Source organism: Uranotaenia lowii, chromosome 3, assembly GCF_029784155.1.
Source record: "Uranotaenia lowii strain MFRU-FL chromosome 3, ASM2978415v1, whole genome shotgun sequence".
Classification (NCBI taxonomy): Eukaryota; Metazoa; Arthropoda; class Insecta; order Diptera; family Culicidae; genus Uranotaenia; species Uranotaenia lowii.
Window position 1 is genome coordinate 200,640,524 of NC_073693.1, and position 13,091 is coordinate 200,653,614.

Below are 13,091 nucleotides of genomic sequence, written 5' to 3' on the forward strand. Positions count from 1 at the left end.
ATGGTTATCCCAAGATGGTAAAGATGTACATTCTGAACACAGAGACAGTATACTCTCCAGACCAGCGCTCTCTAGAAATTCCCAACCGATTAGAAGTTTTATTGTGCCAGCTACAGTAGGACCACAATTATGGTCAACTGCAACAAACATAAACAGTCCAGTTGGCAGTCAAATCATTCCATCGTCTGCTTCGACACCTCAAACGACACCAGGCCTGAACGAAGGCTTTACACGGACAGCAACCACAATTTCAACCACAATTTCAAATATTTTCTCGGTAGTTGTAAACCCTAATTCAGCCATCGGTGCAACTAGTGGGGAAATTGGTTCAGTATTATGTGTGAACAGGGGACCGCCGAACATCACTAGTATTCCATCGCATCGTTCAGGATTTCCTATTGCCCCTCATAAATTAACTCAATGTAATATTGGATATCGAGTTACTTCTGCAATTTTCCAACCATTGAAGACGAAAATTTCGAGTGAGTCAAATATGAATCAAGGTACAAATTGGCGTTCCCAGCAGTTGAATTCCAGTAGACTGGGACGCTTCCCACAATATAAGAGGTACACCGGTACTGTTCCCAAGATTGTCACGACTCTTTCAACTGCGACAGAAGTTGGAAAAATTCATCGTCCCAAATTGTCTGTGATCGAAACCTTCAGCCACAATCAGCCTCCGGTATATCGCAACACTCAATCGGTTCCATGCACAGTAGGACGCGCAGAAAAACTATCTTCGGTGGTCGACTCGTCTCAAAACAGTTGTGTGACACCTCAAGCTGATAATCTTTTCGCCTCTTCAATTGATGAGATATCGTCAATGTTGAATAATCTTCAAGTAAGGTCCTATGCTCCCAACTCTAAATTGATTTCCTTAAATAACGAGATCGGTGCGAGTCGCAATGTTCCTTTCTGTGAGCCGTCTACAGACAACGCGAGGTTATTTTCCGGCCCAAGAACCAGAGAACTACTCACAACCAACAGTGGTATGAGTGCTCACAAATTTGAAGGACAAAACAACGCAAGAAACAACAACAACCATCCGCAGAGTTGTAGCAAATCGCCGTTGACTTCTTCGTTGCCTTGGGCAAATCCTTCGCCTCCAGTCACCTGTAGAGAAATTTCCACAGTCCATCAGTTGTATGATCAGAGCTGCTTTGGAAATATTGGAAGAGTCTCAGGCTCTCATGGACACGCTAATGAATGTAGTGGACAGAAATCAGTACAACCTTTGTCGAGTTGTGTCGGGGAGTGTGTGGCTCAGAATCACACCGCAGCAGCAAATCAATCACCGACCCCTTCCTCTCGAGTTCCCACGCTGGTGCCCTCCAGTGCTCAACTGGCAGCTCGTCAAGTGCATCGTGATATGCAAACATTCCATGGGGACCCTTTAGAATGGCCTCTATTTTACAGCACTTTCTGTAATAGCACAGAAGCCTGTGGTTTCACTGACTCCGAGAACTTGGCTAGGTTGCAAAGGTGCCTCAAAGGTAAAGCTCTGGAGGTGGTTAGAAGCCAACTGATGATCCCAGAAACAGTGCCTTTGGCAATCGACACACTTAGGATGCTCTTCGGAAATCCCGAAGTTCTCGTTTTTACTCTTCTCCGGAAATTGAGAGATACGGCAGGGCCGAAGCACAATAATCTCTCCACAATCATTACATTTGGGCTTGCAGTGCAAAACACCGTTAATCATATTATTGCATCGAATCTTACTGATTATCTGTCTGATCCATCGATGTTGAATGAGCTTGTAGGAAAATTGCCAACCGAGTTTCAAATTGAATGGTCTCGTTACAAACGAAAGCAAAAGGTGGTAAACTTGGCTACATTCCGTGATTTTATAATGGAATTGGTTCAATCTTCAGCAGATGTTTCATTTTCTACGTCTTTTACAAAAGAAAAAAACTCCAAAGATAGAGAAGTACATCGATTATTTGTGCATGCAGAAAGTGGTGAAGCACTTAGTCAAGCAGCAACAACTTCACCTGTGCGAGCTAATGTGAAGGAAAAACTATGTGTGTATTGTGAACAACCCAATCACGAAATCGCCAAATGTGATCGATTCAACATCTTGGATATTGACGGAAAGTGGAAATTTTTGAGATTGAAAAACCTTTGTCAGATATGTCTGATTCCTCACCAACGGTGGCCTTGCCGATCAACTAAAGGATGTCGGGTGGAAGGATGTCGGATGCGTCATCACACCCTACTTCACACTCACAATTTTATTAATGCTCATGAAAGTTTGGTCAATCCATCTAGTGAACAAGAATCCAAACTTAATGTTGAGCACCATCATTTCCATGTAACAACTTCTACATCGCTGTTCCGTTATCTGCCGGTTGTTATCCGTGGGAAAAACAAAGTTGTAGAAACGATAGCATTTTTAGACGATGGATCATCTTCTTCCTTACTGGATGCTGGAATCGCCGAGGATCTTGGTTTAGAAGGTGAACCTAGTTCTTTGTTTCTTAGCTGGACTGGAAATATTTCCCGTGAAGAGAAAGATTCAAAAAAGGTTGTGATCGAAATTCAAGGTGCTAAAGAGACAGAGAGTTTTAAAATTGGAAACGTTCGTACTGTAAAGCAACTTAAATTGCCTCGTCAATCGTTGGACTACAGCGAAATTCAAAACCGTTACCCTCATTTAAGGAATTTGCCAGTAGAAAGCTATGACAACGCATCTCCTGGAATAGTCATTGGCTTAGAGCATCTTCATTTGTTAATCCAATTGAAAATTCGTGAAGGCCGTCAAGGTCAGCTGGGGGCGGCAAAAACACGTCTTGGTTGGTGCGTGTTCGGAAACAACCAACCAGGTTACTCTACCGAGAATCTACCGATTCAGTCTTGAACGTTGCATCCAGAACGTATTACATACAACCAGGAACAGGGCGGCCAAAATGCAAAATTCGACCCGAATCACGCGAGATGATGGTCCAGTTAGAAAGCTGTTAAAAAAGAACCTACAATTGAGGGTTACAGTAGTTAGTAGTAAAAACAGACGATTGTTTTTCGGGACATCTAGCATCGCAGTGACAACACGGGGAGGGGAATGTTGCTGACACCTCTGGAGTACAGCAGATTTAGAAGCGTAGTTAACGGGCGATCCATAGATGATGGAAAAAGTCACAACAAATAATAAAAGTCGGAAATGAAGGTGAGATTAGCATGAGGTGTAAAACGTTGATTTACAAAGTATAGTTTTGCGGAAGAAAGTAAATCAATCGAAGTTTGTCACCATAGTTCATAATTCGGGTTTATAAAATAGTTGCTAGAGAGTAGAACCGGGAAAGACAATTTGGTGGTAAGAAGGAATTTTCGACAAGAAGTTCTTATGAATTGTAGTAGAATTCTAACTTTAGTATTTATTAGTTGCCAGCCTAGTTTGGAAAACCCCACAATTTGTTTGAACGATAGCTCTAAAAAAATCGTGAAATGGTGTTTTTTTTACCCGTTAGACCCTACTCCCCCCTTAAGTTAATGGGGAATCTCTCCGAGGAAACATCAAGTTTTATTGAGATATCCTATATGTGTTTATGTCCGTTTTTAAACAGAAAAATACATTTCTTGTATGGAGCACCTAAAATTATTTGAATTGTATACCTTGGTAAATGTCATAGAACACTACATAAAGTGATGTAGTGTCATATCGACAATAAAGTCTAAAAGTCAAAGCCCTAAGTGAAGTTGTTGTTAAATTCCTAACTTAACAACAACTTCACAAGGTACCTGAATTTGAAGACATAATAAAGGGTCCGGCAATTGAAGTACTACATTGAAATAAGCATATAAACATCCACTTTTTATTTCAAATTCATTCAATTTCTCTTGAAAACAAATTACTTTTCAAAATTCATTGGTAAAGTTCGACTTGTTCGCCCTTGAGTTTAACCACTCGCCGCAGACAGTCGAGGAATGCATCGTATGAGGCCCACAGGTGTTTTTGTCGTATTTTATCCCAGGCTGCCTCGAGATGTCGCTTCAGGACCTTCATGTTTCTTAGAGCAGACTTCAGCCTCCAACATACTCCAAACAGCGAAGTCCATAGGGTTAAGGTCTGGCAAACACGCCGGCCACTCGGAGCTCGAAATGAACCCTGGAAAATGTTGCGCAATCCAAAGTTGGGGTTTCTTCGCTTTGTGAGCCGGCGCCGATTCCTGTTGGAAAACCCAATCCCTGGAACCAAAATGTCGACGTGCCCACGGTTCGACGATATTCTGTAGAACTAGTTCCCGATATGTATTTTGGTTGATCTTCACCCCTTCAGGGACAAAAATCAGCGGAGTCCGGCCATCACGGGTGATTCCGGCCCAAACCATCACCGATGCTGGTTTCTGTCGCGCTGGTGGCCGTCAGCAAGTCGGCATGGCTTCGTGATCTGTCAGGCAACCAAACTCTGTCGTTCTGCTTATTCATGAACTGCTGTACGGTGAAGAGTTTCTCGTCGGTAAACACGATATTCTTCAACCTTCCTTCCGCGGCACTCTTCAGCAGCGCCTTCGCTGTTTTTACCCCTTCTTGTTTCTGTTTCACCGTAAGGTCTTGAAAGTTTTGGATCTTGTAGGGCTTGGTCTAAAGTTTATTTTTAAGGATCCGACGGAGAATTCGATCCGATATGTTGAGATCCTCTGCCAATTTAGTGGCACTACGACGAGGGTTTCTCTGAAGGCGCTTCTTGACGATCTTCGCCATGGCAGGTGTCACCACAGTAGGTCGGCGTCCCCCACAATACCGTTTTTTGGCACTTCCGGTCTCCAGGTAGGAACAAGGCAACTACAGCACTACGTTTCTGTTCGAGATCCATTTTTCCGGATAACACCTGATTACAAAAGTAACACTTACATCCAATGATAGCTAAGACTTAATGTAAACAAAGCGACGAGGGGTCGTTCAATACTGCTTCGTGTGCAACGAAATAATTACTGTTGAAGTAATGTAGCAGTTCAATTGCCGGACCCTGTATTTATTTATTTTAGGTATTCTAAGAGATAAAGTTTTAATTATTTGAGCAAGGTTTCATATTTTAACGTATTCCACAACTTCGTAGAAGAAGATGAACTCTGAAGTTTCTTTACACAAAAAAGTTTTTATTTGTATCATGATTGAATTTGACTGTTTTCATACCTTCAGATTGTGGAGGATGTTTAAAGGAACAAATGTCTTGGAGACACTTTACAGCTTAAATGAAAGACAAAGGCTCATGAAAATACAGAATGCGAAAATGCAGATTCTTCAATATTCAATATTTGATAACTTACTAAGTTAATGAACTTTGAAACACACACTCGTCGTTTTCTGGATTACATAATCTTTTCAAGTTGTGTCATATTTGTTCACCGAATTTCTATTTAAAGAGTTAATTTCATTTCCTCATGTTCCATATGTGCAGCTGCAATAAAGCTTGCAGAATTGCAACGAGAAGAAATTTTTTTTCTACATAAATCATATGGAAATGATCTTGGCTTCCTCTTTAAAAATGCATCACGTTGTGCGATGGCACTTTGTAGCCTAGAGCAGCATTTTAATAGTATAAGATCACAAAATGCACAGCGTCTACTTGGAGTGATTGTCGTCGCGCGTCGACTTGCGCAGGCACCATTTGTCTTAAGTAGGTAGGTACCTACTGCCCGGGAAGGACGAAGCGAACAAAATAATAATAATAATAAAAAAAAACAAACTGAACAGCATCAGAAGGTGCGTGTTCATGTCAGTAGGGTTTTGTCCTATGTAGGAAAGAGGGAACAAAATTTCTTCACCATATACCTAAACGGAACCGGGTGGCGTCGACCGTTAGGAAGGAAGAAAAACGAAGAACCATCAACAGTTTCATGGAGGGGAATTAACGCTAGTTCTGTCTCTCAAGGAAGAACCCCCAGCAAAGATTTTTCTTTGGAATGCTTCGTGTAACATTACGATTAGTGCTAGGATGTGTACTAGGTGCACTTATTTACTGTATGTACATTAGACTGGCCCATTACGAAAAAAGTCCTTATATTCCACGCGGCACCCCCTAGTTTGGTGCTTTTAGGTGAAAAAATGACTTCCTGAAGGTTTCAGGTCATTTGGCTGAAGCACGAGCTGGCGCAAAGGACTTGAAATTTGTATGGAGATTTTCGGCAAAATGTATGAAAAATCGACATAATTTCACTCTTTGTGATCTTAAATATGATTCCAGTATGCTAGAAAGCTCAAAATTTCAGTAATTGTAGCTCAAACAATGACAAACGAGTTTGTAGAAGATTGTGATGCGATACGAGTTGACTGTGATGAGTTATTGGAAATTGAATGTGTGATTTTTTCGCACTTCATCGATATATCGTGAACGGTGTATGGGCTAGTAAGCGCACTAACTAAAAACTCTTTTCTTTCAAATCTCTTTCTTTCAACTTTTTGCAAAGATATTTGTTATAAAATAAACTACAACTTTGCTCAGGACACAAACTTTCTATCTGTTATTCTCATTGTGTGACAATACGATCAAATTAGTACTAATAATCCACCTATACACCGTTCACGATATATCGATGAAGTACGAAAAAAATCACACATTCAATGGCCAATAACTCATCACAGTCAACTAGTATCGCATCACAATCTTCTACAAACTTGTTTGTCATTGTTTGAACTACAATTCCTGAAATTCTGAGCTTTCTAGCATACTGGAAACATATTTTAGAACACAAAGAGTGTAAGTATGTCGATTTTCCATACATTTTGCCGAAAATTTCCATACAAATTTCAAGTCCTTTGCGCCAGCTCGTACTTCAGCCAAATGACCTGAAACTTTTAGAAAGTCAATTTTTCACCTCAATGCACCAATCTCAAGGGTGCCGCGTCGAAAAAAATGTTGTAAAAATCATCCCATACAAATTTGGGCCAGTCTAATGTACATCAGTGCATCGGATCGGAAATAGAACACAATGAAGGCCCAAGGGTAAATAAAGGTGGGTGTGAGGTGTTGGGTGACGAGTGACAAGAGACACAAGAGATGTACTGGGGATCTAAACTGCACTGGAACAGCCTACTACTGTAGCAAGCAATGCGCACAGTTCTTAAGGTGTGATGTGATGCATGCGGGACCGTTGAGGGAAACACATGGGTTCCACTGGGAAGTTCGGGGAATCGAATTATGGCACTGTGCTCTAAAGGCGGAGTGATTATTCCAAGAGGGAAAAACTTATCTCATGATTTTTTATCCCTCTGGAATGATGTGCTATAATTGCAGTAATGAGATCGGTTTTTGTTAATTTATAATTGTTTGCTAAGCAGAGGAAGAAAACGTGTAGATTGTTCATTTTTTTCTAGTGATCACGTGTTTATTTTGAAATAGTTTTTTTTTAAATATAATTGAAATACATATATTCATTTGATTAAAAAAAAAACCAATAATAATGTTCTATTTTTCTTACGTTTCAGTGTAAATAAGCGTTAAAATGGATGACTCTACGGAAAAGCTGCTAAACGACTCAATGATCAGCACAATGTCGACCAACACCGATGATTTGGATTCGATTGGAATCGACAATATGAATTACGTACCGAGCAACCCGGACAATCCAGAATATGCGTCTATCGTGAAGGATAGAGTCGTGCCAGATTTCTTGATTGGGGTTCCAGGTCAATGCAGCAATGTCAAAACGGTTCGTCCGGTTTCAATGTACGAACCATGGATCGAAACGAATGAATTCACCTCCCTGCCGGCCGTTTTGATGCGTAGGCCATCGAAGGTCGTTGACGTTGATTTTGAATCACAATTCTTGTCCCAGAAAGTGCACTGGGAAGCCGAGGATGCAGATGATTTCATAACAACTCTGGACGAATCCGCCATTCTTGATATCGAGTCCTGTGAAGATTTAAATCAGATCTATGCCCAGCCTAATCCTAAACTGATCGTCGCCGCAGATATTCATCACCGATCCCAGCTGGAAGATCGCAAGTACGAGGAAATCGAAATCTATGCCACGATAAAGAAAAAACCTCGGGACAAACCAACCAGCTCAATCCAAACGGTTGACTGTCAGGTGATGGTCACATCCGGTGGTCCAATGGAAAAGTTCCCGAAGATAATGACATCTTCCTGTTATGGAGAACTTAACGCGATGAGCTCTAATAACCTCATGTGGACTGATAGCAGTTTGATTGTGAAAAGCAATGAAAACTTACTCGATTCGCGATCTCTGTCCATCGGGAATACTAATTCGATGAACAACTCGATTGTCGATGGATTTTCATCGATGACAAGCTCCTTCAACGAACCGAACTCAATGAACTCATCGATCGAAGTGATGAAATTTTCAACGAACGAAAAAACACGTGTAAAATGGTGGGACGAGTGCACCGAGGAAACGGAAGCTGAGCTGAAGCAAATTGCCGACAAAGGTAAGTCGATTTAATGCGTGAATTTTTTAAATCGAAGTTCGATTTTTTTTTATCACAAAATGCGAACTTTAAGTATCAGATGAAGTTTAATGAATCTTGATAAAAGATGGATCCACAATTTGCATCGGATGCTGAAGAAGAAATGTGGATTGGCTTGTGCAGAAAACAGTTGGCTTGTGGTCGGAGAAGGGGCCGATCAGAAAATGCATTCCTCGTATGGTTTTTTTTTTTCAAATACTTTCGTGCTTTGATATTTTGATTTCGATTGTATTAATTAGAATGTTCAATCATGTAGCTGCTGGCCAGGTATATTTATATACGGACGCCGGAATATCTGTAGTAAAGGTATAATATTGAACGTGTTATACATTTCGAACTAGTTGCGTACTTGTTTGAATTCATCTTTCAAATATATACTTACAGTGAGGGGCTAAATAAAGTGTCCAAAGTGTTTTTATTTCAATTTTTTTTATTTTTCTGGTTAAAATTCAACGAAAACACATCGTAATCATTTTTAAAATATTGTTTATTATGTTCTTTTCAATTTTTAATAATGTTGCGCTGATAAAAAAAGAAAGTTTTTCTGATAGAAAAAAACAGTTAATATTCCAAAAAATACTGGCTAAATAAAGTGTCCAGATCAGTACAGCTTCAAAAAATTCAAACTGAAGGCAAACAAGAACGATTTAATAATGGGAATGGTTTCCTTCAGCCTTCAACACCTCCTGCAAGCGCTTCGGCATTCTTTCAACAAGGTTGTGGAAGTGTTGTGGGTCGAGTTCTTCCCACGCATGCTCCAGGGCATCAAAATAAGTATTTTTATTTGTGACACCAGTCCTCTAAATCAGAGCATCGAGGATGGCCCACAGATTTTCGATGGGGTTCAGATCAGGACTTTGTGGGGGTCATTCAAGGGGTTTGATGCGGCAGGAACGGAAAAATGACTTCGTCAGATTGGCCGTATGCATCGGATCGTTATCCTGCTGAAAAACGAAGCGCTCTTCGAGGCCCGTCTTAATGAGCGATACCTCGAGGTTTTCCCGCAGCATATTGCAATATGACTTAGCTGTCATGATTCCGTCAATTTTTACCAAATTGCCCACCCCACCCCAAGAAAAGCACCCCCACACCATCATGTTACCTCCTCCGTGCTTGACTGTTTCTTGGATATGGCGGTCTTGGAGCTCCTCACCCGACTTGCGCCACATACGATCGCGCTTCTTCCGGTTGAATAGCTCGAATTTGGATTCTTCGGCTCACAACAATGTTTTCCAGTACTCGAGCCGTTTATCGGCGTGTTCCTTGGCGAACTTGAGCCGCTTAGCCTTGTTCACCTGGCTGATGAAAGGCGTTCTCACTGCGATCTTGCTATGGTACTCCTTTGCATGGATGCGGCGACGGACAGTACGACGCAATGCCGAAAATTCGAGCTCTTTCTGTATCTGCCGGATCGTTATTATTGCGTTTTTCTTCACTTCAAGAATGATTTTCTAGTCCGTTCTGGCATCTGTCTTGGGCTTCAGTGCTCTTCCTGGGCGATCCATCTCCGATCCGAACGTTTCCATCTTCTTCATGATTTTTAATACCGCTGTCTAGATGATTTCGTAGTGCTTGGCCACTTCCCGGTGCGTTTGACCGTTATTCACATCACGAACAACCAGTTTCCGGATGGACAACGGAATGGAACCAGAAATTTATGCGTTCTCCATATTTTACAACTTATTCGAATGTAGACAACTGTTTGAATACTCCAGAGCCAAGCCAGTTGTTTATGAAACGTCAAAATACACAAAACAAACAAAATCGAGGGGCCTCGCGATGGAAACTTATCGAAATTATATTGATTTTTGAGTTGGACACTTTATTTTGCACATTTTTTTTTTGGAATATCAACTGTGTTTTTTTCTAGTAGAAAAACTTTCTTTTTTTATCAGCGCAACATTAACAAAAATTGAAAAGAACATAATAAACAATATTTTAAAAATGGTTACGATGTGTTTTCGTTGAATTTTAACCAGAAAAATCAAAGAAATTGAAAAAAATATTTTGGACACTTTATTTAGCCCCTCACTGTACATTTCACACATAAAACATACTCTTCATAACAGTTTATACGAAGCCATGGTGCCCGCCCGGCACTGCCGGGTATGGAATTTGGGAGTCATCTAAATAATGAATCTTGGTTCATAAATACTTTAGGCAAATTGCGGTGAATCCGTGCACCCATGGTACATTATCAACATAAATACATAAAATTTCTGCGCAATGCTAACATCAACCTTGTTGGTAATTTTTCTACCACCATACAATATCACTTAACTTGAAGGTTGGTTTAGTATGAAATTTGTTTTGACTTAGGCCGATGACATTATTTTCCTGTTGAGGAGAGAGTTCCCTACGACCATTTAGTTGTCGATTTTTTCCTTCCCGACGCCATCTTGAAATCCAAGTGGCGGCTTCCGCTGAACTTTGAAATGTTGTCAATCACTGGAAATCAAATGAAACCCTCACAATATGAGTATTGAGAAAATAAAATTATGTCTATTGAAAATAAAAATCCTTAATATTACATGACATAGAACGCGATTTCATACTGTACATTTCCGTCACTTATGATACATATGATGCTTCTTTTTATTTACATCATATGTAATGTAATTCTACAGATTGTTTCGTAGTGTGTAATATTACAGAAAGATACATGTCACAGAAAATAACCAAAACTGAATCCTTAACAACTCTGGAGATTAAAAAATTGAATTTTATGCCGTACCCTGGTGGCCCACTAGTTGTGCACTAAGTGCTGTCAAAGTGACAGCATGGCACGGAACGCGATTTTCTGTTATGAATTTGAAATGATTGAATCCTTGACCCATATAGTAGTGGTTTAATGCGACTTTTTGTCATTTACACCATTTAAAGTTGAGCGAATGCCTCCATCTTGGATTTCAAGATGACGTCAGATAGCGAAATTCGACTTCTACTCGTTTGGCCCTTTCACCCAACACCAATATTGTTAGGGTTTCATGCGATTTTTAATCATTTCCAACATTTCAGCGGAAGCCGCCATCTTGGATTTCAAGATGGCGTCAGACAACGAAATTCGACTTCAACTCATGGTTTATTCCACGGGTCATCCACAACCAATCCCTTTTCATTTAAAAAGTCAGTCTTCATTTACTGTATGATGATGATTAACAACTCAGAAATGAGGAACTCAACTTAAGTGTGTAATAGGTTGGCTTGCGAGAGAAACGTCAAATTTTAGCTTTTTATATGGCTCTCATTAAGCTATTATAAAACTAATTAGCCATTCATCTGACCATAAAAAAGCTATTAAGCGATGAATTGACTAACGCCATGTTGGTTGCAAAATCGAAGGGAACAAAATGACGCCATGTTGATGGATTCACAATGCAAGTATTTGAAAATATTTTTTCAAGCCTGTTTCCTATCAATTCCTTCATTATTGACCATCAGATTTGACGAGGCGCATTTATTTTAAGATACTATTTCATACACCTTTTACCTAAAATCTTGACTGACAGTAGAAAAGATGCTCATAATATGGTTAAAACATTGGTGTTTTGGCTATTAACTTTTCCAGATTATATCTTACTTAATAATGCAATTATCATTAATCAACCATCATGGTTGCTGGAAAAAATAAAAAAAAACTCCAAAAACTCATAGAATCGAAAAAAAAATTGCTAACATGTTTAATAATACACCCAAAATAATTTTCACTTAAAAAATAAGTGACATCTGTAGTAAATTCTCGCCATACGTAATTTCATTTGAATTTTAAGTGATGGGTCAAGTGAATTCACTTAAGTGACCGGTCAAGTGAATTACATTATGACGTTCGAGTGAAATTTATTTGAGTTTCTAAGTAAGTTTCTAGTTAATTATCTCTCGCGTTTTTAAATAAAAGAACATTTATAGAACAGCACTACGATTTCAAATACTTACATTACGCTTTCGCCATAAATTTATGGCGAAAGGAAAATTCCATCGTAATCCCAAGGCAGATCGGTTACTGCGGATAGTGCGACTTCTAAATCTTCCCCGCTGCATACTAAAAAATATGTCCCGTTCAACCCACAAGCTGAAACATGATAACACCCTTAAAAAACTTTTTCTTACATCACGTTTAACACAAACTACCGCCAAAATCGCCTATTAAAGAATTGGGAAAATCCAAATTCAGCATAAGCTTTAAACGCTGCTCTTTGGAATTTGCCATTTTGAACTCTGAAAATAAACACAATTACAACCTGTCATTCACTTGAAATTCAAGTGATGGGGAAGGGAATATTTTTTCTCACTTCAAATTCAAGTGACGACTGCAGTGAATGTGGATGAATTCACTTGAAATTTAAGTGACTGCCAAGTGAAATGTATATGTCGCACTTGAATGGAAGAAAATCACTAGATCCTTGTTTTAAGTGAAAAATCATGTGTATTTTAAGAGTGAATTTGGGTTCAGTGTAGCTTTATAAAAGCTTTGGTGACCAACATTTTAAGGCATAATAATTTTAAAGAGATTTAAAAATGTGGTCATGATGAAGTTTCTAGAATAGGATAGGATAAGATTTAAGCTTTATTAGAGTTCTGATGATGTTATAAAATGCTTTTTATGAAGATTAATGCTATAAAGTCTGCTTCATTTAATATTGGAACAAATTCTTTTGCTCATTGTGGCG

At 39.5% G+C, this 13,091-nt stretch overlaps 1 protein-coding gene across 2 annotated transcripts in view; it reads left to right on the forward strand.

Annotated features, from left to right (window-relative positions):
• LOC129757648 (protein TANC2) overlaps positions 1–13,091 on the forward strand; it is a 392,643-nt gene that overhangs the window by 55,872 nt on the left and 323,680 nt on the right. For both annotated transcript variants that reach the window (XM_055754920.1, XM_055754921.1), the window contains exon 2: positions 7,423–8,385. In XM_055754920.1, coding sequence (XP_055610895.1) covers positions 7,440–8,385 — 946 coding nt within the window. In that variant the 5' untranslated portion in view covers positions 7,423–7,439. The remainder of the gene's footprint in view (positions 1–7,422; positions 8,386–13,091) is intronic.